At 51.8% G+C, this 20,310-nt stretch overlaps 1 protein-coding gene and 1 non-coding gene across 2 annotated transcripts; both read right to left on the minus strand.

Annotated features, from left to right (window-relative positions):
• Nucleotides 1–279: 279 nt before the first annotated feature.
• Nucleotides 280–351, minus strand: TRNAE-UUC (transfer RNA glutamic acid (anticodon UUC)). Its single transcript has one exon. It is a non-coding gene; the product is annotated as a tRNA-Glu (tRNA).
• Nucleotides 352–6,196: 5,845 nt separating this feature from the next.
• LOC142821531 (uncharacterized) lies at nt 6,197–18,420 on the minus strand. The gene is made up of 4 exons (XM_089771298.1): nt 18,161–18,420; nt 12,116–12,316; nt 8,685–8,825; nt 6,197–8,373 (listed from the first exon to the last, which is right to left on the minus strand). Exons 2-4 carry the CDS (start codon nt 12,300–12,302, stop codon nt 6,812–6,814), a joined length of 1,890 nt encoding a protein of 629 aa, XP_089627424.1. The 5' UTR covers nt 12,303–12,316; nt 18,161–18,420; the 3' UTR covers nt 6,197–6,811.
• Nucleotides 18,421–20,310: the final 1,890 nt, after the last annotated feature.

Genomic DNA, 20,310 nt, shown 5'->3' on the forward strand with positions numbered 1-20,310 from the left:
AAACCAAACTGAACCAATGGATCTTGTGCCGACCTGACTGTGCGTTGGGCTAGTGCTGTGTGTGCCACAGAGCTTCCTGCAGGGCTGCCCACATGGGAGAGGGGAGGGGCGATTTGAGTCACCAGCTCTGTCCCTTCTGAAAATGGCAAGTGCTGTCTTAGCAGTGAGGGAGAGGTGGGAAGAAGTCTGAAGTAACCTCTTGGGTCTCAGCTGCTGTAACATGTGGAAATGAGGTGAGAAAAATGACAAGGCAGTGGCCATGTGAAATCTCAGTCTGGTTTCCCTGACTGGGAATCGAACCCAGGCCACAGCAGTGAGAGTGCTAGATCCTAACCACTAGACCATCAGGGACACCTGAAACACACTTTTTTGCTCACCTACACCAGCCTTCGCAGGCCATTTTTTGTCCACTTCAGGATTGCGGGCCCATTCTCCTTTGCCCAGAGGGGACAAGAACAGCCAAACAGAACATCAAAGCAGCCAGACTGGGCCATGCCAGTTGTCCAACTAGCCCAGGATCCTGTCTCAGGACAGCAGCCAATTTCATTGTCCGGAGGGAATCCTCAGGACAGACAGTTATTTAGTGATCCCTGCAGTCGCTCATTCCCAGCTACTGGAATACACCAGCTAGGGACACCTGCCCTGTCCATCCTGGTTAAATGCCATTGATTGACCTTTCCTGCATTAAATTATCCAGTTCTTTTTTGGACCTTCTTGTAGATTTCACCTTCACAGCATCCTCTGGCAAGGAGTTCCACTGGGTGCAAAAATGCTTCCTTTTGGTCTATTTTTAACTTGGTTACTGATCAGTTTCATTCTGTCAGCCTGGTTCTTGAGTAGGAGAAAAAATAATTTATTTGCTTTCTGCACCCCTGTCGTCATCGCATAAACCTCTGTCCCATCGCCCCTTGCTTGTCCCTTTCCCCAGCTGAGAAGAAGTTCCATGAAGGCTGGTGTCCAGCAGCTCCCTGCCCCAGTGTGGCTGGCTTTTAGGGACAGCAAGTAGGAAATGGTGAGGAGCGGGAGGGGGCTACTGGAGCCACTTAGCCCCCGGCTGGCTCTGCCAGTAAAAAGGAAAACAGGGATTTCCCCCAACACTGGAGAATGTGGGCATCGATCCCACTGCCTCTCACATGCGAAGCGAGCGCTCTACTACTTGAGCTAATTCCCCTGCTGTATAAAGTGTTGCCTTCTTGGAGGCTCTTCCTTTCTCCCCAGGGACGTCTGCCTTCTAGGTCAGTTAGTCCTGGGAAATGAGAATTCTCCAAAAAGGCCACAAGGGCAACACTAAGGAAGGAGACTCCCTGCAGCAAAGCCAAGGGGGGGGGGTTTCTGAGATTGCCTCTGCCCTGCAGCCTGTCCCACCTGGCCATTGTCATGGACTCTCTGTGAGGTCACCGCCTCCCAAACTCCATTAGCTAATAAGATGCGGTGCTGCAAAAGCCCCTTGTGATGTCACTGATACAGGCAATCCTTAGGCTGACACTGGGGGTGGGCTTGAGTCTAGACAGTTCCCAGCAGACCCCAGTGAGGGTGGAGGGAAGGGCTGGTTCTTGGGGTTGGGGATGGGGGTTGTTCTGAAAGGCTGCAGGTGCCATTAGACCCTTTTGTCCCTCCCTGTCTCCTACTAGTGCTGAGCGACATTCAGGATATGTCTACACTACACTGACCTACTGGAAAAAGCTACGCAAATTTCAAAACCCAATTTGTGTAGCTTTTTCTTCTGCTTTTTTTGGAAGAGGCTTTTCCGACATTTGGCCTGTGTGCACTAGGCAAGTCACACAAGGGAGGCAGCAGACAGAGCCAGACCAATGCACCAGCTTCCCAGGGCAGGTAAGACCAAGCCACAAGCAGCTGCCTGGCCTCATTTATCTCACTTCCCCAGGATGGCACCCAGGGGCATTCTCAGCTGATGTCACTTCTCTCTGTCATGTGGGAGTTGGGCTCATCCCAAGCACAGGCTGGTCAGAAGCAGCTGTACTTACCTAGGCACCCAGGGAAGAAGCAGTAAGAGCAGACCCTGTGTTTGTACCTGGCTTTGAACAAGGGACCTTGTGCATGTTAAGCAAATGTGATAACCACTACAACACAGAAACATACTTAGGGGGAGGGGAGGGGGGGGTGGAACTTGGCTGACTGTTCTGTTCCCAGCTCTTTCTAACACCCTGCTCTGCAGGGGCGGGGAATGCACCTTGTGAACACTCCACCTCTTGTTCTCAGGGAAGCCACTAACGCGAGCTGCCAGCTCCTCATTTCCTCACCAGTCCCTTGAGATTTGTAGCTCAAAGCTGGAGCTGCTGTGGAAGGAGGTGAAGCTACAGAAGCTGACAGGGGACAATCAGCGGGCGGAGGGTTATTTTTTCTCCTCCCTGGGCTGATGTGGCTAGAACTGAGGAGAAGAAAATCCTCTTTCCTTCTCCTCAGAAGATGGAAATTGCAGTTGGTTCTCTCTTTGGTTCTACTAAAGCTGGACTCCAGGACTAGACTTTTTCTTTCTACAACCCTGGTGAAAGCTGAGAGTGAATTGCCTGTAGATGGAGAATGTGAGTTAAAGAAGGGCCCCATTTCCATCTCTCCAGCGACAGAAGGGTCCGGGTTCAGGATTTCTTTTAGCGCAGCAGCAAGGGGAAATGGAGGAAAATCAAACCCCTTTGCAAGCTTTGTTCTCATGGCACCAAGTGTGACAGGAGGGGTGTGAGCTGGGGAGCCTCCCACCCCGCAGAAGGGGCATTTGGATGAACCCAAGAGCAGCAAGAATTCAGGCCGAGGCCAGTGCATTGGTGTCAGCCGACGGTCAGGGCAGTGTGTGTGTGTATGTTTCCGAGAAAAGGTTTAACGTCCGTTTCTTTACTGCTAGGACCGGGGTCCCATCGCAGAGGGTGGCCAGCAGGCCAACACACGCCCCGTTATATAGGAAGAGCTTATTACACCTTAGATTTTAGCTTCTAGAACACAGGGGTTCCTTCGCAGCGGGCAGCCTAGGAAAGGCTGAAAAGGTGCCCCAACGGATCTTGTCACCTGGGAGTGACAAAGATCCAAACGCCCAAGCTCTCCCTGTGTCTGTCCCTTTATGACCGGCTGAAGTTCTTTTAAATTGTGCTTGGTTCTATTACAGCAACTGAAGGAGTCAGGTTAAAGCTTAAACAGTTACAGGTTTATTAAAAGACTTATAAAAACATATGATTACAATGGCTATTGCTCTCTTTCTTAACTGTTAACAAATACAGATTTTAAAAATGGTTACAAAGAAAATAAAGATAGAAAATAGAAATAATGGTACCAAGTGACAGCTTAATCTTTAAAGAGCTCTAACACTATGTATATATATACTTAAACAAAGGACCACATCCAGGTACAATTTTTACCCCTTTCTGTGCCTCTCGACTCCAGCGTGTCAGGCCAGGGCTGGTCTCTCAATTCCTAGGAAAGACGAATACGAGGTGGGCGTCCCCTCTGGAACCTCGGGAGATCAAACACCTAACCCGACCAGCAGATAGATGGTAGATTGACATTCAGAGAAAATGCGCTGCTGGACCCATCTATATACCCCTGGGGGCCCGTATCCTCTTTCTTATCTAAGATGCCGAATTGTACTGGTCCGTTTTATGGCGCCAGTTCTTACAAGCAAGTTTCAAATTAATTTACACTTGCAAGAGCGATAACTAAATTGTGAGTACTAGACATTTTTTTACTGGGCGAGAGATTCCTCCCCCCGCGGACAGCTGTGTGTTCGTATCAATATAGGTTAAGTCAAGGACACTCCTTGGCAGCCTCTTGGTCAGCAATTGGTGTATCTCTGTTTACAGCCATTCACGGTCTCACAGCCTGGGCCTTCTGCTCTGCGTGCTCTGTATGCTCCAGGCAAGCAAAAATGGATGTTACAAGGGGGGTTCCTTTCAGCCCCAGGTGCAGGAGGTAACAGAGAGGGGAGGAAAGCCCATGGCCAGAGCCTCCTCCCAGCAGTCTGGCCCTGCGCAGAGTCTGTGCATGATGGAGCCTCTCCCAGCAGCGCTATGGCCTGTTCTCTGCAGAGTGCTCAGCTGTTTCACTTTTTGAAGACATGGCTCCTTTTTGTACAAAAGCCTTTTGTACAAAAACAGCTTGCTAATTAAGTATGCAAATGAAACAAAGCAATATTCTACTCCACACTTCATTTGCATAAGCTTTTGCAGAAGGCTGCAGCATAGATGTAGCCTTAGTCTATAAAGTGCTACCAGACCGCTTGTGGTTGTTTTTTGTTTAGCCTGTTCAGCAGCGGTGGCCAACCCATGGCTCACGAAGAAAGAAATCGCAGCTCCTGATGGAATCGGGTTGGAACCCAGAACTGCTCAGGTTAACCACGCTCACGGTTGGGATGCTCTGAGCCGCATGTGTGCTCATGGCCCATGCCATTCCGCTCACAGAGCACTGCATCATCTCCTGCACATGCAGGCTGGGCTGCACACAGATCCCAGTCTGCATCCCAGCACAGCTAGGGTACGTCTAAACTACATGCCTCCGTCGACGGAGGCATGTAGATTAGCCAGATCGGCAGAGGGAAATGAAGCCGTGATTAAAATAATCGCGGCTTCATTTAAATTTAAATGGCTGCCCCGCTCTGCCGATCAGCTGTTTGTCGGCAGATCGGGGCAGTCTGGACGCGCCGCGCCGACAAAGAAGCCTTTCTTGATCGGCACAGGTAAACCTGATTTCACGAGGCATATTATTATTTTAATCGCAGCTTCATTTCCCTCTGCCGATCTGGCTAATCTACATGCCTCCGTCGACGGAGGCATGTAGTCTAGACACACCCCTAGTGACTCCAACAGGGGCTCCACCAGTGGCGAGGGCTTCAGGTGTAGTAGCGGCTCTGGGATCTGGGCATAAGTTTGGGAGGGAGGGAAATTGGGTTATAGGGGGGGAGATGCCTGGCTTTGGAGAAGGGAGGGGGGATCAGGTGTGTGCGGGGGTGCACATGGCATCCCAGGTGCACGTGGTGGCAGTGGCAAGGGCTCTGGGACCTGAGCATAAGGTTGGGGGAAAGTGGGGGGAGAAGAAATGGGTTAGAGAAGGGAGGGGAGGTGTCTAGCTTGGGGGGGATTGGGTTAGAGCGGGGGGTGCCTCACTCTGGGGAAGAGATGGGGAATTGGGTTAGAGTGGGGGGGGTACCTGGCTCTGGGGAAGGGGATTGAGTTAGAGTGGGGGGGGAGAGGAGGGAGTTGTGCCTGGCTCTGAGAAAGGGGAGGGGGACTGGATTAGAGCGGTGGGCCTGGCTCTAGGGGAAAGGAGGATTGAATTTAGAGCCGTGGTCACCAGCCTGTCAATAGCGATCAACTTGTCGACTGCAGGGGCATGACCAGTTGATTGCGAGGTGTTCCAGCCCCCCCAATTCCCTCCCATGCCCAAAAAGCCCTCGCTGATGCTACTGCCAGTGAAAATGGAGGTAGCACACTGGCTTCCTGTGGCGAGCAGGGAGAAGTCTCACAGCTACAAACTAGGTCCTGTGTCTCAAGAAGAGCACAGGCTGCCCTTCCCCTCCCTTAAACAGCTGGCACGCTTCCTGAAATGACGTTGCTGTCATACTACGCGGACTTTTCCCCCTGTTGCCTGCCTGTGCAGGGGGCAGAGGGGGGAAAGGAATAGGAATTCCAGGACTGCATGACAGCTCAACTTCTCAGGAAGCATACAGCTGTTATGGGAAACAGAGGAAGTGTACGCTTCCTGAGAAGTTGGAGCTGGCATGCAGTCCTCAGACTCCTACACACACACACACCCTGCACAGGGAGGCAGCAGGAAGATCCCGGCAGAGCAACAGACCAGGCATTTCAGGACGTGCACCAGTTGTTTAAGAGAAGGGAATGGAGGGGAAGGGAAGAACATCCCCAGCTGTCTCTGTACCTTCCCCCTGGCCAGACCCCCACTGAGTACCCTGCCCCAGACCCCACCAACCCCCTGCCAGAGTACCCACCAGCATCCTGTCCCAGCCTCCTGCCACAGCACCCCCAGCACCGTGCCCCAGCAACCTGTTCCCCTGCCCCCACCAACACAGCTGGGGCCACATTAGTGAGAGTTAGGGGTTTTTTGGATGGGTGGTTGTTTTGCATCTCACTTTTGTGGCCCTGACTGATTTTTCTGTGGGTCAGTGACCCATGACTCAAAAGAGGTTCCCCGCCCCCCTCATAAATAAAGACAACACTGAAATCTTTTGTATTTGACATATTTTATTTAAAAATGAAGCCTGGCCACCAAGCCCCCATCTGGTCACAGCATCATAACACTCCTGCAACCTCCCAGATCCCATACACTGGAATCCCTCTCATACACTGGAATCCCCCATCCTGAGCCTCTCACATCCCCAAACTCCTGCACCCCCACATCCCCAATCTTCTGCCACAACATCCCTGCACCATCCATACACCGCAAACCTGTCCCGAGCCCGTTATACTCCCCGCCTCCCTTCCTTGAGCCCCACATGCACCCCAGCCCAAACTCCTGCACCCTCATCGCCACAAGCCTTCAGCTTGCGCAGAACCCCAACCCTCCATCTGACCCCAACACTCTCCAGCCTGGAACCCCCTCTCTGACCCAGCATCCTCTCTACTTCCTTTTGCACCCAAATTCCCTCCCAGAGCTTGCTCCTCTTACCCCTTCCCAGTGCGTTTTTTGTGATGGCATGTCACAGGACAGCATATCAGCACCTATTGTCTCCCAGTGCAAGTCTTTGGGGTCTTTTCACTCAACAATGCCCCACCACCACCACCACCACCACCACCTCTATTTTGGCTTTTTGTCTCTAATGGGTTGGTCACCCCTGCTGTGCAGACTCATTCAGCTACCCCCTGAAGTGTCTGACATTTATAGGGTCTCTCTCTCTCTTGTGCACTTTCTGATGGCTTACAAGGTGTGACCTCTCTTTGAACCTTTTTCCACAGTCAAAGCACTTACATGGTCTCTCTGCCATGTGGGTTTTCTCATGCTTACTCAGGGCTGATTGAAAAGTGAAATCTTTTCCACACTCATTGCATTTATACGGCCTCTCTCCCGTGTGCACACCCTGATGGACAAAAAGGTATGAACTCACACTGAAGCTTTTCCCACAATGGAAGCACTTATATGGTCTCTCTCCTGTGTGGGTTCTTTCATGTCTAATGAGGTCTGATCGTACAGTGAAACCTTTCCCACACTCATGGCATTTATATGGTCTCTCCCCTGTGTGGGTTCTCTCATGTCTAATGAGAGCTGATTGTTCAGCGAAACTTTTCCCACATTCGTGGCATTTATATGGTCTCTCGCCCGTGTGGGTTCTCTCATGTCTACTGAGGGCTGATTGTATAGTGAAACCTTTCCCACACTCATGGCACTTATATGGTGACTCTCCCGTATGTGTTCTCTCATGTTTAATAAGATCTGATTGGGAAAGGAAACATTTCCCACACTCCTGGCATTTATATGGTCTCACTCTGATGTGGGTTCTCTCATGTCTATAGTGAGCTGATCGTTCAGTGAATCCTTTCCCACACTCGTGGCATTTATATGGTCTCTCTCCTGTGTGTGTTCTCTTGTGGTTAAGGAGGTACGCGTGTACAGCGAAAGCTTTCCCACACTCCTGGCATTTATACGGCCTCTCTCCCGTGTGCACTCTCTGATGGATAAAAAGGTTTGAACTGAATCGGAAACTTTTCCCACAATGGAAACACTTATATGGTCTCTCTCCTGTGTGGGTTCTCTCATGCCTACTGAGGGTTGATCGTTCAGTGAAATCTTTTCCACACTCAGGGCATTTATATGGTCTCTCCCCTGTGTGGATTCTCTGATGTACAATAAGGCTTGACTTCTGTTTGAAGCTTTTCCCACATTGCAAGCATCTATATGGTCTCTCTCCAATGTGGGTTTTCTGATGGCTACTAAGATGTGATCTGAAAGTGAAACTTTTCCCACACTCAGAGCATTTATAGGATTTCTCCCCCATGGGGGTAACCTCAGGTTCAATACGTGATGACAGATCAATCAAACTTTTTCCACACTCCAGGCATTTGCAGAGTCTTTCTCCTGTGTGCCCTCGCTGGGGCAGAATAAGGCCTGACTTCTCTCTTAAAATTTTCTCACAATCTGAGCTTTCATCGCAGCGTTTCTTTCCATTGTGATTTGTCTGCTGGGCTAAAATTTCCTTGGGATCCTTGGATTCTCCTCCACATTCCATGGATTCCTCTGCTTTCCTGCTTGGATTGTTCTCCAATTGCCTTTCTGCCCTGTGTTGATTTCCCCAGGTTTCCCTCTGTTCCACACACTGGGAAACATCCCCTTCATCTCCTTCCAGAAACATTCCCTGTGATTCTATGGTGCCAGGACTGTCCTGCTGTTGATTCTCATTGTTCTCCCTCACTGTCCTCGCACCTGCAAGGGGAGAGGGAATCGAGGCAGGACTCACTGTCTGTACTGGGGAGAAAGGACCCACAGGGGAATGGCAAAGACAGAAAGCACAAAACAATAATAGTTTGGGAAAGTGAAACATTGGATTCTGCTTCCACACCCCACCCAAACATCCCCAATGGAGGAAACTCCTGACAGCTAACATGATGGTTGAGGAGCTGTGACAGGTGGTTGCCAGGATAACACCTGCAGCCCTACCTGGGAGACATGGGGTCGAAGTCAGGTCTCTCACTCACTGCTCATTTTGGGGAAACCCAGCTTCTTCCTGCACTCACCGGATAGTTTCTGGCTCAGTTTCCCTGACTCCTCAACTGCACCAGTTTGTCTCAGGAGCTCTGTTTCTTTGAGAATCAAGGCCCACGGCACTTCCCCTCGTTCCAGCCAGAGAATCAGGTCAGGTTTGAGAATGGAGAATCCTGCACAGGGGAGAAATCAGGCACGGTGAAGGCACATGGAATCTGGGTAGAGTATGTGTCACAAGGAAGATTCCCTGTGCTCAAACCAAGTCTAAAGAAAACTGTGGTAACTCAGACAACTTGAGAGCAACAGACTTGTTGGGCAGAAGGAGGGTGAGGACTGTGAGAGAGTTATGTTGCATGTGATTTCTACTGTATTATGGTAACCCTCTGTGTGCCTCAGTTTCCCTGGGCACTGCAACACTATCTAGATGGGGGTGACTCACTGTGGGACAATGCCCAAGCCAGCATATTCACAACTGCCCAGGCTCACGGTAATCTGAGCCTGGGTGCGGGGTGTGACCAGACACCTTTGTGAAGCTAGAGAAAGGCTTGAGACAGGGCTGGCTGCAGCCAGGGATGAGCAGTGGCAGCAGGAAGTGAATTGCCCTTACTTGTGGTCAGAGATGAGGAGCAGGGTCTTTGGCTCTAGGCCTCCTTCTCCCTAACATGGATTGTACTGACTGCTCTTGGGTCCTGTGCTAACATCCCTAGAACAGACTTGTTAAGAAGTGGGTATTTAACTTAGTGTAGTTGACAGAATTGTTATCGAGTACACTATTAGTCGATAAGGGAAGATGCACTCAGTCCCAGCTCACATTGTGTTCAAGAGCTACCCCCGCTGTAGATTAAATGTTGTAGAAGTTGGGCTGAGCTGAGTTGGGCTTACTCAGTCCTTCCTTTTGCTGGGTCCAGCAGCGCTTCTCTGTGGGGCAGTCCTAGAGACCGTAGGCAGAGATGCTTTGAAGCAGCCTCTCCTGGTGCCACCACCCACTCAGCTGCCTCTAACAGCACCGGCTCCTGCCCCTCCTCCCCTTGCTGCTTCCAAAATACAAGCCTAGACTTAAAGTGCTTTTGTGGTAAAGCGTCCATGCCAATCTAGACGTGCTTTTCCGAAAATGCTTTTAACGGAAAACTTTGCCATTAAAAGCATTTCCGGAAAATCATGCCAGTCTAGACGTAGCCTGTTCAGTACAACTGTCTTTCTAGGCTGGAAGAACATTTTGCGATCAGGGCTTTTTTGTGGAAAACAAATCTGAGCTGTCTACACTGGCCCTTTTGCCCGAATGGGAGCAGCATAGTATTTCCGCAAGAAGCACTGATTTCTTACAGTAGGAAGTCAGTGCTTTTGCGGAAATTCAAGCAGCCAGTGTAGACAGCTGGCAAGTTTTTCCAGAAAAGCAGCTGATTTTCCGGAAAAGCTGGCCAGTCTAGACACAGCCAACAGTGTCTTGTTTTGTCTCTTGCTTATTTTTACTTACTCGCTAAAAATACCTTCAGGGTCACATCCTTTGTAACCTCTGCTACCTTCTGACATGGGAAGTCTGTAATACAGAAAAGTGCTGATCTAACTGAAAAATCCTGTAAACAGGGGCGGGTATAATAATATAGATCACCTGCCTATTAATATTCATCATATGGGAGTTAACATTACTGAATAAGGTCTATGGGGAAGTAGTGATAGACAAGTGAATTAACATACTAAAATGGATAAAGGAGTGTAACTGGTGCCAAAACACTGCTCACTTACAACAGCATGTTGGGTGCCTGAGACGAAAGTATCTGCAATAAAGAGGTGTATACCCAATCCACTCCTGAGTATCCTGTTTCTTCTTTAACATCTGGTATTACAAACAGGATTATAGGGGACAGTCATGCCTGATCCCATCTTGACAGATTGCTTGGGTAAGTCTGCAACAACTGTTAGGAATTTTATCATAAAGTTAACGGGAAAACGGGGACCTTTTGAGTGTTCCTCTGGGGAATGTCAAGATTGGCTGGCCAATCAGGGATGGGTAGAATGCTCTCTTTCATTCACAATTTCCCAGGAGAAGAAAGTGGCTGGCTGATACAGGCTCTGTGTGAGGGCTTGGCAGGCTTGCGGGAGGAAGTTACTAATCTTAGAAGTAAAATAGAAATTATGCAGCAAATTGCTGAAGAAAAGCAGCACGCTGTTACCCATCAGTGTGTGCTGGCAGCCAGAATGACCAAGAAGTGGATGGATTTTTAGTTGCCTTAAGTCAGAGAATCTGCCTCTGAAGGATCAAGCAGGCACATTAAAGAAAAATGCCTTTCCACTTCCCTCCCACAACAGAGGTATACAAAAATAGGGCATTTAAAAATTTCTTAAGGGCCAGGAGATGTGGAGGCTAGTTGAGAGGGCCATTCTCCTTGCTAAATGGGTATTGAAATAAGCCCGTGTCCATGGAAGGGTATCATTCAGCACAAGAAATACAACTGAGGCCCGGACAAGTTGGCACACAACAGGTAAACTTTAACAACTGGCAGACAGGGGGAAGCATAGTGAGAGGAGTACGGAAAAAGAGTACAAGGCCAGGGAATTCAGATCCCTGTGAATGGAGGGAACTTGGTACGGTTATCGTGGGAGCTATTGGAAGAGTCATTTTGGGAGATAAAGCAAGCAATTTAAGGAAAAAGCAAGTGAGAAGTTAAGTCTGCAGAGCGCGGGGAGGAACTGAGCCGCTGAATGTTGTGTAAATGCTATTGAGTTAAATTGTTATAGGAAAAGAATTCTTGGTTTTTTTGCAGCTATTCTGATAGAAAAATGGGCCCTTCCCAAAGAAATGTCTGTAAATAATCCAGGGAAGGAGACAATCTAAGGTGCGTGCGTGCGTATGTATCACGTACACACACAATAACGTAGTGTAAATATGCAAGGTTTTTAGAATTTAACCAACAATCATGATTTGTAAAATTCTGTTCTGAAAGCTTGAAATGAATTGGTTTTTAATAACGCCATTTCATTTCAAATTGTAAAACGGACAAGACACTTTCTTGCCATACACGGGTGACTAGCGTTGCTTCATTTTTGGTATTTAGCATTTAATCTTAAAGGTATGAAGTTCAATATCTTTTTATTAGCCAAGTTGTGGCTGTTACATGGGGCAGCCAGAACCAGGAGAATGAAAGAGATTCTGCATTTTTTATTTCTTGGTAAGATAGCAAATAAGAGCCTTAGTAAAAGAATAAAAGAAAACCAGCAATGTTAGAAACACTGAGCCATAAAGTGGCTGATTACCAGACAATTATTTTGAAAACAGTATATGAAAACCTCTGTGAACAGAAAGGAAATAGTTCTATTTTATACAAAAATGTATATGGCTAACTTTCATAACATTAAACTCTAAAAGGAGTGTGCATTCTTCTGTCATGTATGCAATGTATATTGCAGAAGGGGTAAACAAAATGCAAATAACCATGCTACTTAACATTTTATTAGGGCTCCTTACCCAGCCAGCTCACAGCCTCATAATTTTCCTGCATCACATCCCCGTAGAGAGCTCTCTGGGCCAGGTCCAGCAGAGCCCATTCCTCCTCAGAGAAATACACAGCCACCTCCTTGAAGCTCACCGGCTCCACCACAGCCATTTCTTGTCCCTGGCGCTGTAGGCCAGGGGCTGAGCTGAAGATAGACATGGGTGTTCTGCAGCCTGGCAGGGGGAGGAGGAAAATTGGGAGACATTTCCGAAGGGGCTGCAAGCCTTTCCACACCCCCATTCTCCCCAGACTCTATCCCTGGTGACATGCCAGATACTGCCATTTTGGGCAAAAGCTTGAGTCTAGATATTCTATAAGCAACACACACAAGTTAGAGCCCAAAAGCCATATGCATTTCTCTCAATACATGGTTTGAGTTTCAACATTCTTGCACCTGCAGGAATGGGATTTGATTCTGAGCACCCAGGAGTTCTGAAAAACAAGCCTCATATTCAACTGCCTGAACATGGATGTAGGTGTCGACATTGAGGCTCCTGTATTTCAAACCCCTAGTCTTCATCCATTTATTTGCAGCACAGACCTAGGTGCTCTTGTCAGGACTCAATTGGCAGAAGTTAAGTGATATCAAGGGGACCATTCAGATGCTTAAAATTAAATGCAGCTGCTGAACATTTGCAAGATGAGATTCTAAGACTGAATGGGGGAGGGGCGTCAGGCCGCGCATGCGCAGCGGGTCAGTGACTCCGGGCCGGAGTCAGGTGGTAGTTCAGAGCGGGAGCTGCCAGGCCCCTCCCCCACCCACGTGTGAGGGGTGGGGCAAGAATTTGGGGAGGGCAGAGCTGGGACCGGGACACTATTGGGGGAAGAGACGCAGAGAGGGTTGCGGGGGCAGGGAGGACACTGGCAGCTCCCCCAGCCAAGGGAGAGAATCTGCTTCCCTGCAGCAGCTCACGGGGGAAGGAACTTCCCTTTGGGTCTAAGGGCTCAGCAGCTGGGAGGCAAATACCCGGGGCAGCCCCCCCCCCCCAGCAGACGGCTCCCAATTAATGTCCCCGTTAAAACCCGTCTCAGCATTCGGGGGCCTGAGGGGATGGGGCCGGGCGGCTGCTGGGCTGAGTGGTGCCCGGGATCGGGTCTCCCCCCAGAGTCACTGCGGGGCTGGGATTGCCCCGTTCAGTTCAGATCCATTGAGTTACAGGACGAATGCCCGTTGTAGGCTGGTTCCTGGTCACTTAAAAAGCCTGGTTCTCTGGGCCTGGTTCAGGTCTAGTGATTCCAGCTGGGGCAATGGAAGCTGCATCTGCTGAGTTGTCCTTGGTGGCTGTGAGGCAGCTCAGGTATTTGAGGAGGGGTCCCTGGATGCTGCACAGGCAGAGGAGGCTGGTGTCTGTCTCTGCTCAGGGTACAGAGCCCTAGAGCTGGCTGAGCTTCCTGGGTCAGACGCTGCTGCCTCCCAATATCGTGATCCAGAAGCCCAGGCTGAGCAGCAGGTCTGTGACAGGGAAATGTTCACTGTGGTCCCTCTGGCCCCACCCTGGATGGGGATATTCTGGCTATATCTACACTGGCAGCTCCTTGCGCAAGAACACATCCACACCGCCATGTGCTTTTGAACAGAAGTGCCCATAGTAGTGTTGATGCTCTCTTGCGCAAGAGTGCTCTGATGGCTATTTTAACCATAGGGCTTTCTTGCTCAAGAAACCCCTGCCATGCACCCACACTGACCTCTTACACAGAGTTCTTGTGCAAGAGAGCTTATACTTGTAAGAAAAGAGCTTAGCTCTTGCGCAAGCTCTTACCATGCTTTACTGTAAAACTTATTGCACAAGAGCAGGCTGGCAGTGTGTACCCACCACTGTAGACGTAGCCTCCCTGATGCCTATTACTCACCCTTTGGGGCAGCCACAGTCTCTGCTGGCATCAGCTCCAGGTGACTGAGAGACATGGGGACAAAGCTTAGGAGGGGCAGGAAAGTGACTCAGCCAAACCAGCCTCTTCCAGCCTGGGTTTGAGTTAAAGGGGAGGAGTCTCTGTGGGTCCCAGCTGCTGCCTCAGTGACAAAGCCAGGCTCCTATTGGAGAGCAAATGCTCATGGACACAGGATAGGCACCAGTGCTCCCAGCGGAGGGGAGAGGGCAGGAGGGAGATTGGGGAGAGCAGTAGGGGCAGCAGGTGCAGGAAGTAGGGAGAGAGGTTCCCAGCCCCCAAACTGCCCAGACCTGTTCATTTGCTCATCCTGGGAACCAGGGGAAGGAAAGGAAAAGCCAGTTCCTGCCCCTCCCTGTCCCCATGTGACCAGGATGGGGGGCTTCCTGTCCTCAGGGACAAGGTCAGGGAATCCCCTCAGAGGCAGGTTTGGAACTTCTGCCCTTTTCTAAGCATTTATCCCAGGGCGGGTATAAAAGAGCCTAGTGGAAGGTGTCAGGTATGTATTGTAGCACAATTGAGTGTTTCCCAGCATGGCACAGCCTAGAGCATCTGGATCTGGCCTGTTGGATTAGAGCAGAGGTGGGCAATAGTTTTTAAAGGAGGCTACTACAGATTTTTGAAATGGTCCCAGCATACCCTACAAGTAGTGTGACCTCCAGTCGAAGGGATGGGGCCAGGAGACTTCTTGAACTCACCCGCAGAGACCCTGATTGGCCTGGGGGAGTGGCAGCTGGGGTAGTTCCCCCTCCCCCAATGCCTAGAGAGAATCACAAACTATTTTAAAAGGAAGAGGTGTTATGCTTAAAAGAATCACCTGGGATCTTTTTCAGGGGGATAAGGCAACACGCCACAGTTATTGAACATACATAGATCAATCAATACTTATATACATCTCTCACACACACAATCTTGTTGTTACCAAAAGTTGCTCTCCCTAACTGCACTGGCCAGGTGAGTTAGAGTTAGATGGGGGAAGGGTGGAGCCAGGCTTCTGCCAATCCACATCGATGCTCCCATGTTGACAAGATGAAAACCCAGGGTCCCTCTGCAAGATGCCTCCTATTTATCCCTCTCATGCAGCCAATTAGTCATCACCTTGCCTTTCTTAAAGCTGCTTCAGAGTTCTTCCAAGGGCAGGCAGTTGCTGCTTCACTCCCAAGGCCTCTGTATGTCCAGTCTTCTTAATGAGCGCACTTAACAGGTATTGTGATCTAAGGAAGTGGTCTGGCCCACGAAAGCTCATCACCTAATAAACCATCTTGTTAGTCCTGTTTTTCGTTTCAGCTACATCAGACTAACAGGGCTACATTTCTATCACTATTTTACAGGTATTGTCTTGGATCTGGCTCCCAGACTTTCTCCATCCTGGCAACTGCTGCTGGAGGTGCTCCCCTTTCATTCTCCATTCACATCTCATTCATTTCAACAGGGCAATCAAGGAAAGGGGAGAGCTCAAAAGACATTTTTTCTTACAAGATCTATATATCTTAATACAAAGTTATAGGAGAAATGTTACAGAGATTCTATGAGAACACTTGAAGATAGATCTAAAAGGACAAGATCTTAATACAAAGTAGAATATTCCCGGGATTTTTCCACAGAGGGACCAATCAGGCTTGGAGGCACCTGCCCCCCTCTGCCAGGAGCATGCAGTGGCTAAACAGTTTTAAAACAGCCAGGCTATGTCTGTGCTGGCAGGTTCTCGCACAAAAACTTGCCAAGTGTCTACACTGCCTGAATGTTCTTGCACAAGTAAATTTATATTATAGCATCAGAAAACAGGGCTTCTTCTAGAAGAGTTATTCCTCTCCCCACAAGGAATAAGCCCTCTTGCACAAGAGCTCTTCTGTAAGAGGGAAATGTAGAGAGGCAACATTAATTTCTTGCACAAGAAGCCCCTATGGCCATCAGAGCTTTCTTGCGCGAGAGAGCATCCACACTAGCATGGATGCTACACAACAGATCCGTTGGCTTGGCAGACTGGAGCTGATTCACAGAGGCTCCTTTGCTCAACCCTAGATTAAAGTGAAGTGTGTGAGAAACACTTTCATCACAATATCTTCTCAGAAGCAGAGGATTCTCCTAAGGGATATGCTAAGTCATCCTCATCTCCCCAGCTTTCAGGGGCTAGAAGCAGGGAACTGTCCTGTCTACATTATTTCTCCTACACACACTGTTCACATGCCACCTTGGGACTATTTCCATTGTGGGGAGGGCTCTAGGTTTTGCAGGCTTGGAAGTCAGCAGAAGTTTAACCCCAGAGCTATGTGTGTGTCAGCAAGTCCCCCAGGCTACGTCTACACTGCAGGCTTCTTGCGCAAGAATGGTTTTGTGCAAGAGTAAATCCACACTGCCATGCGCTTTTGCACAAGAGCATCCATGGCAGCGTAGACGCTCTCGAGCAAGAAAGCCCTGTTGCCTGTCCACACTGCTCCTCATGGAAGAGTTCTTGCACGAGGGTTTATTCCTCAGGAGAGGAATAACTTGCACAAGAAGCCCTGTTTTCTGATGCTTTACTGTAACTTTACTTGCACAAGAACGTGTGTGCAGTGTAGATGCTCTGCAAGTTTTTTGTGTAAGAACAGCTATTCTTGCACAAAGTCTGCAGTGTAAATGTAGTCCCCAAGCCCTCAGATCGTTACAACTCCTAGAGAGGCATGACAACACCCTGTGTCACCAAGGGGTATGGAGTCATCAGGCCCTGCAACCCCATCAGCAGCCAGACAACTCTCAGATGGCAGGTAGAACAGAAGGTTTATTAGCTCACAGGGCTGTAACACACACACACACACACACACACACACACTTCTGAGCACAGGAACCAGGAGCACTCAGTACAATCCATCTCAGGTAGAAGGGAGCCCAGAGCCTTCCCCTCCTCATTTCTTCCTCCTATGCCAGTGAGACTCACTTCCACCTTCCACAGCTCATCCCACAGCCTTTCCCCAGCTTCCCAGGCAAAATGTGTCTCTGGGTCACACAACCCATCTAGGCTCCGATTGCCATGAGCCTGGGCCATTGTGAGTGTGCTGGCTTGGGCATCCTCCCTCAATGAGTCACCCCCAAATTCCCATCCCCATCTGGGCAGTGGTACAGTGCCCAGGGAAACTGAAGCACACGCATGGGGTTATTATAGGACAGTAGAAGTCACATGCAACACTAGAAAGCAAACAGAGTGAATACAATTGTGGCATTGTCACCGCTCCCCCCATTGCATCCCATTGGCCCAGCTGGACTCGCAAGAACCGAACCAGGCCCAGAGAACCAGGACTTTTCTCTCAAGGGGAACCAGACTTAGGAAAAAAATAAACCCTCCGGTCTTCTCAGTCCCTCTGCCCTGGGAGAACCTGTTCCCCCAGGAGAAGGGGGTTCCAGCAAGTCCAGTGTTGGATAAAACAGAAGGAAAAGCTGCTCTGCTCTCACTGCAGAGGAAGCCACCAAAGCACGCAGGGGCCTGGCTGTGCCCCTGAAACAGCCTGCCCCTGCCAAGGGGAGACACCTCCCCAGGCCCAGAGCAGGAGACGGGAGAGGAAGAGCAGGGGGCCCCCAGCCCCAGAAGCTGACAACTGGTGAAACCTCCACCCTCGTACAGCCCCTGCCCCACATCTTCTCTGCTTCCCTTCACCCCCCCGCCCCAGAACTCTCCCCTGCCCCTCCCCCACAGCCCCCCTGCTTCCTTCTCCCCTGCCCCTCCCCCACAGCCCCCCTGCTTCCTTCTCCCCTGCCCCTCCCCCACAGCCGCCCCTGCTTCCTTCTCCCCTGCCCCTCCCCCACAGCCCCCCTGCTTCCTTCTCCCCTGCCCCTCCCCCACAGCCCCCCTGCCCCTCCCCCACAGCCCCCCCTGCTTCCTTCTCCCCTGCCCCTCCCCCACAGCCCCCCTGCCCCTCCCCCACAGCCCCCCCGCTTCCTTCTCCCCTGCCCCTCCCGCACAGCCCCCCCTGCTTCCTTCTCCCCTGCCCCCTCCTCCCACATCCCTGCTCCCCAGCCCCTCTGCTTCCCCTCAGACCCCCCCGCCCCATGCTGCAGCCTGGCCCCGGGAGAGCGGAGGGAGCAGGCCCCAGCCCCAGCCGCCCCGCATCACGTGACTCTCTCGCCCCGGGCCGGCGCCAGGGAAGCGCTTTTCTCACCCGCTGGATGTCGGGGCCCCGCCCAGGCTCCTGTTTCTGTGGCTCGCGCGCGCGGGTGGGGAAAAAGCCGGGGCGGGGCTATGACGTCAGCTGCAGTCACGTGCCCCGCCGGGCTCTGCCTCCCGGGCGGGCCCCAAGAGCTCAGCTCCCGAGAGCCAATCACAGCCCGAGTTGCTCTTTGAACTGGTGACTGCCCAGCTCCTCCGCACGGCACCAACGGCTCCTTCGCAATTCCCGTCTCAGCACGCGCAGGCAGATGCTATTGCGCAACGCAAAGGCCAATCGCAGCGGGGTGGGCGGGGCTTAAGCAGGGGCAGGGACAAGGGGAGGCGCTGAATCGGGGGAAGGATGACACCGCGCATGCGCAGTCTCATGGCGCCGCTCTTCTCCCCCCCCATTAAACTCCGACGGGGTTTGAGTGCGTCCCCGCCAGTCATGCCCCGCCCCTGCTCAGGCCCCTCAGGCTGTTGGGGAACCACGGAGCGGAGCCTGCAGGATCGTCTGACTGCGCATGCGCCGCGCGTTCTGCGATGGGCCCTGTGAAGGAGCCGTTGGTGCCGCTACCCGCTGTGGGGGGCGGAGCCGAGGGGACTGGGCGCGGAAGAAACCAAAGGGCCCAGCAGACGGGGGGAGGGGGGCGGGTCTGGTGTTTGTGACGCTGCATCAACTCTTGTCCCTGCCAATCTCCCGCCGGGCTCAACGCAAATACCGCCCCCCCCCTTCGCCTGAGACGCGGCTCTCCTCGCCCCGCCCTTCCCACAGGCGGCGGGTCCCCACGTGGGGCGATGCCCGGTCAACCAGCTCAGATCCCCCATCTCTGGTTTTTTTTGCTTCCCACGTGCTCCGAGACTAAGTGGCCCCATTGCTCTCAACTGTACATGGGGATTTTCCTAACTTAGTCCCCATGGGCTTTCTGTTGCTATGTAGCGGTCATTCCTTAGTTTCTTTCAGTGAACATCTGGCAATATCCCGGTCAATCCTAAGCAGCCACCTCTGTGCCCAGGAGAAAAAGGCGTAAAGGAGGATTCCAACCTGCCTCAAGCAAAGAGAAGTTGGTTGCACTTTAATTGCAGTGGTGATGTACATGTCCCCCTGGGAATTACTGACGCTACCTGCCCAAAGCCTTTGCTACTTTCTCTCTCGTGCGTCTGGTTAAGGATTGACGTTTCTGTGCTATGGTTGTAAACTTCTGTCTGCTTCCAGGTCTGATCTTCACCCTTCTAGGCAAAACCATCTGCCATCGTGTACTGTAACCGTTTAGGCCTTTATGCAGCCTGTTCTCTCTGATACAATAAAAATACATCTAGAGTGCAAAAAAAAAAAAAAAAAGAAGACCCACGTGGCTCCTGCTCCGTGCAAAGGGCTGGGGGGGGGGGGCGCTCACCTGCTGCTGGACCCGCGGGGCGCCCAAGAGGCCCCGCCCTCTGCTGCCCCTATTGGCTGGTTGCAGAGCGGGGCGGGGCACTGTCCGCGCTCACGGGGACCCGGGGCGGGGGGTGAAGTCGGGGCCAGGGTCCTGGCGGGACATTTCTCCCCAAACCCGCCCAGGCCGGGCGCAGCCGGGTGAGGGGGGGGGGACATTGCAGCTGCCCCGGGAGCGCCCCGCCCGGAGGGGCCGAGGCCGCAGTGACCCCGGGGAAAGTCTCCGGCTGGAAGCCACGTGCCCCTGCCCCAGCTACAGTCCTCGCGCTAGGACCCAGGGGCCGGACGCTCCTTGCAGCCCCCCCCCCTCCGCGACCAGGTGACCGCTGCCTCCCCCTGCGAGCGCTGTTCCCAGCCTATGCGCTGGGGCGGGGTGGGGTGGCACCACGTGGGGAGCCTGAGCGGGACAATGAGGGGGGGGCCGTAGGGCGCGGAAGGGGCTGTGGGGAGAATTCTGAGGCTGGGGGGGGAGCTGGGACAGGGGGACACTGGGGGGGGGGTGAAGGGAAGCAGAGAGGATGCGGGGAGGGGCTGGACGGGGAACCTGGGAGCAAGCACAGCCTGGGGGAGGGGGGGTCGGTGAGACAGACACTGGCAGCTCCCCCAGCCCGTGGGATTGGGGAGGGGCTGCCCTGCCCGGCATCCGGGCTAGAATCTGTCTTTAACGCAAACTATAAATTGGGCGCCGTGGGGAGGAGAGATTGTGGGGTTTTTTTGCTGCTGCTGCT

Source organism: Pelodiscus sinensis, chromosome 19, assembly GCF_052426305.1.
Source record: "Pelodiscus sinensis isolate ZL-2025 chromosome 19, ASM5242630v1, whole genome shotgun sequence".
Classification (NCBI taxonomy): Eukaryota; Metazoa; Chordata; order Testudines; family Trionychidae; genus Pelodiscus; species Pelodiscus sinensis.

Coding starts and splice junctions, on each gene's coding strand:
- LOC142821531 (XM_089771298.1), bottom strand. CDS start 12,302: ATGTCTATCTTCAGCTCAGCCCCTGGCCTACAGCGCCAGGGACAAGAA. Junction 8,826..12,115: donor TGAGGCTGTGAGCTGGCTGG/GTAAGGAGCCCT, acceptor TCCCCTGTGCAG/GATTCTCCATTCTCAAACCT. Junction 8,374..8,684: donor ACTGAGCCAGAAACTATCCG/GTGAGTGCAGGA, acceptor CTCCCCTTGCAG/GTGCGAGGACAGTGAGGGAG.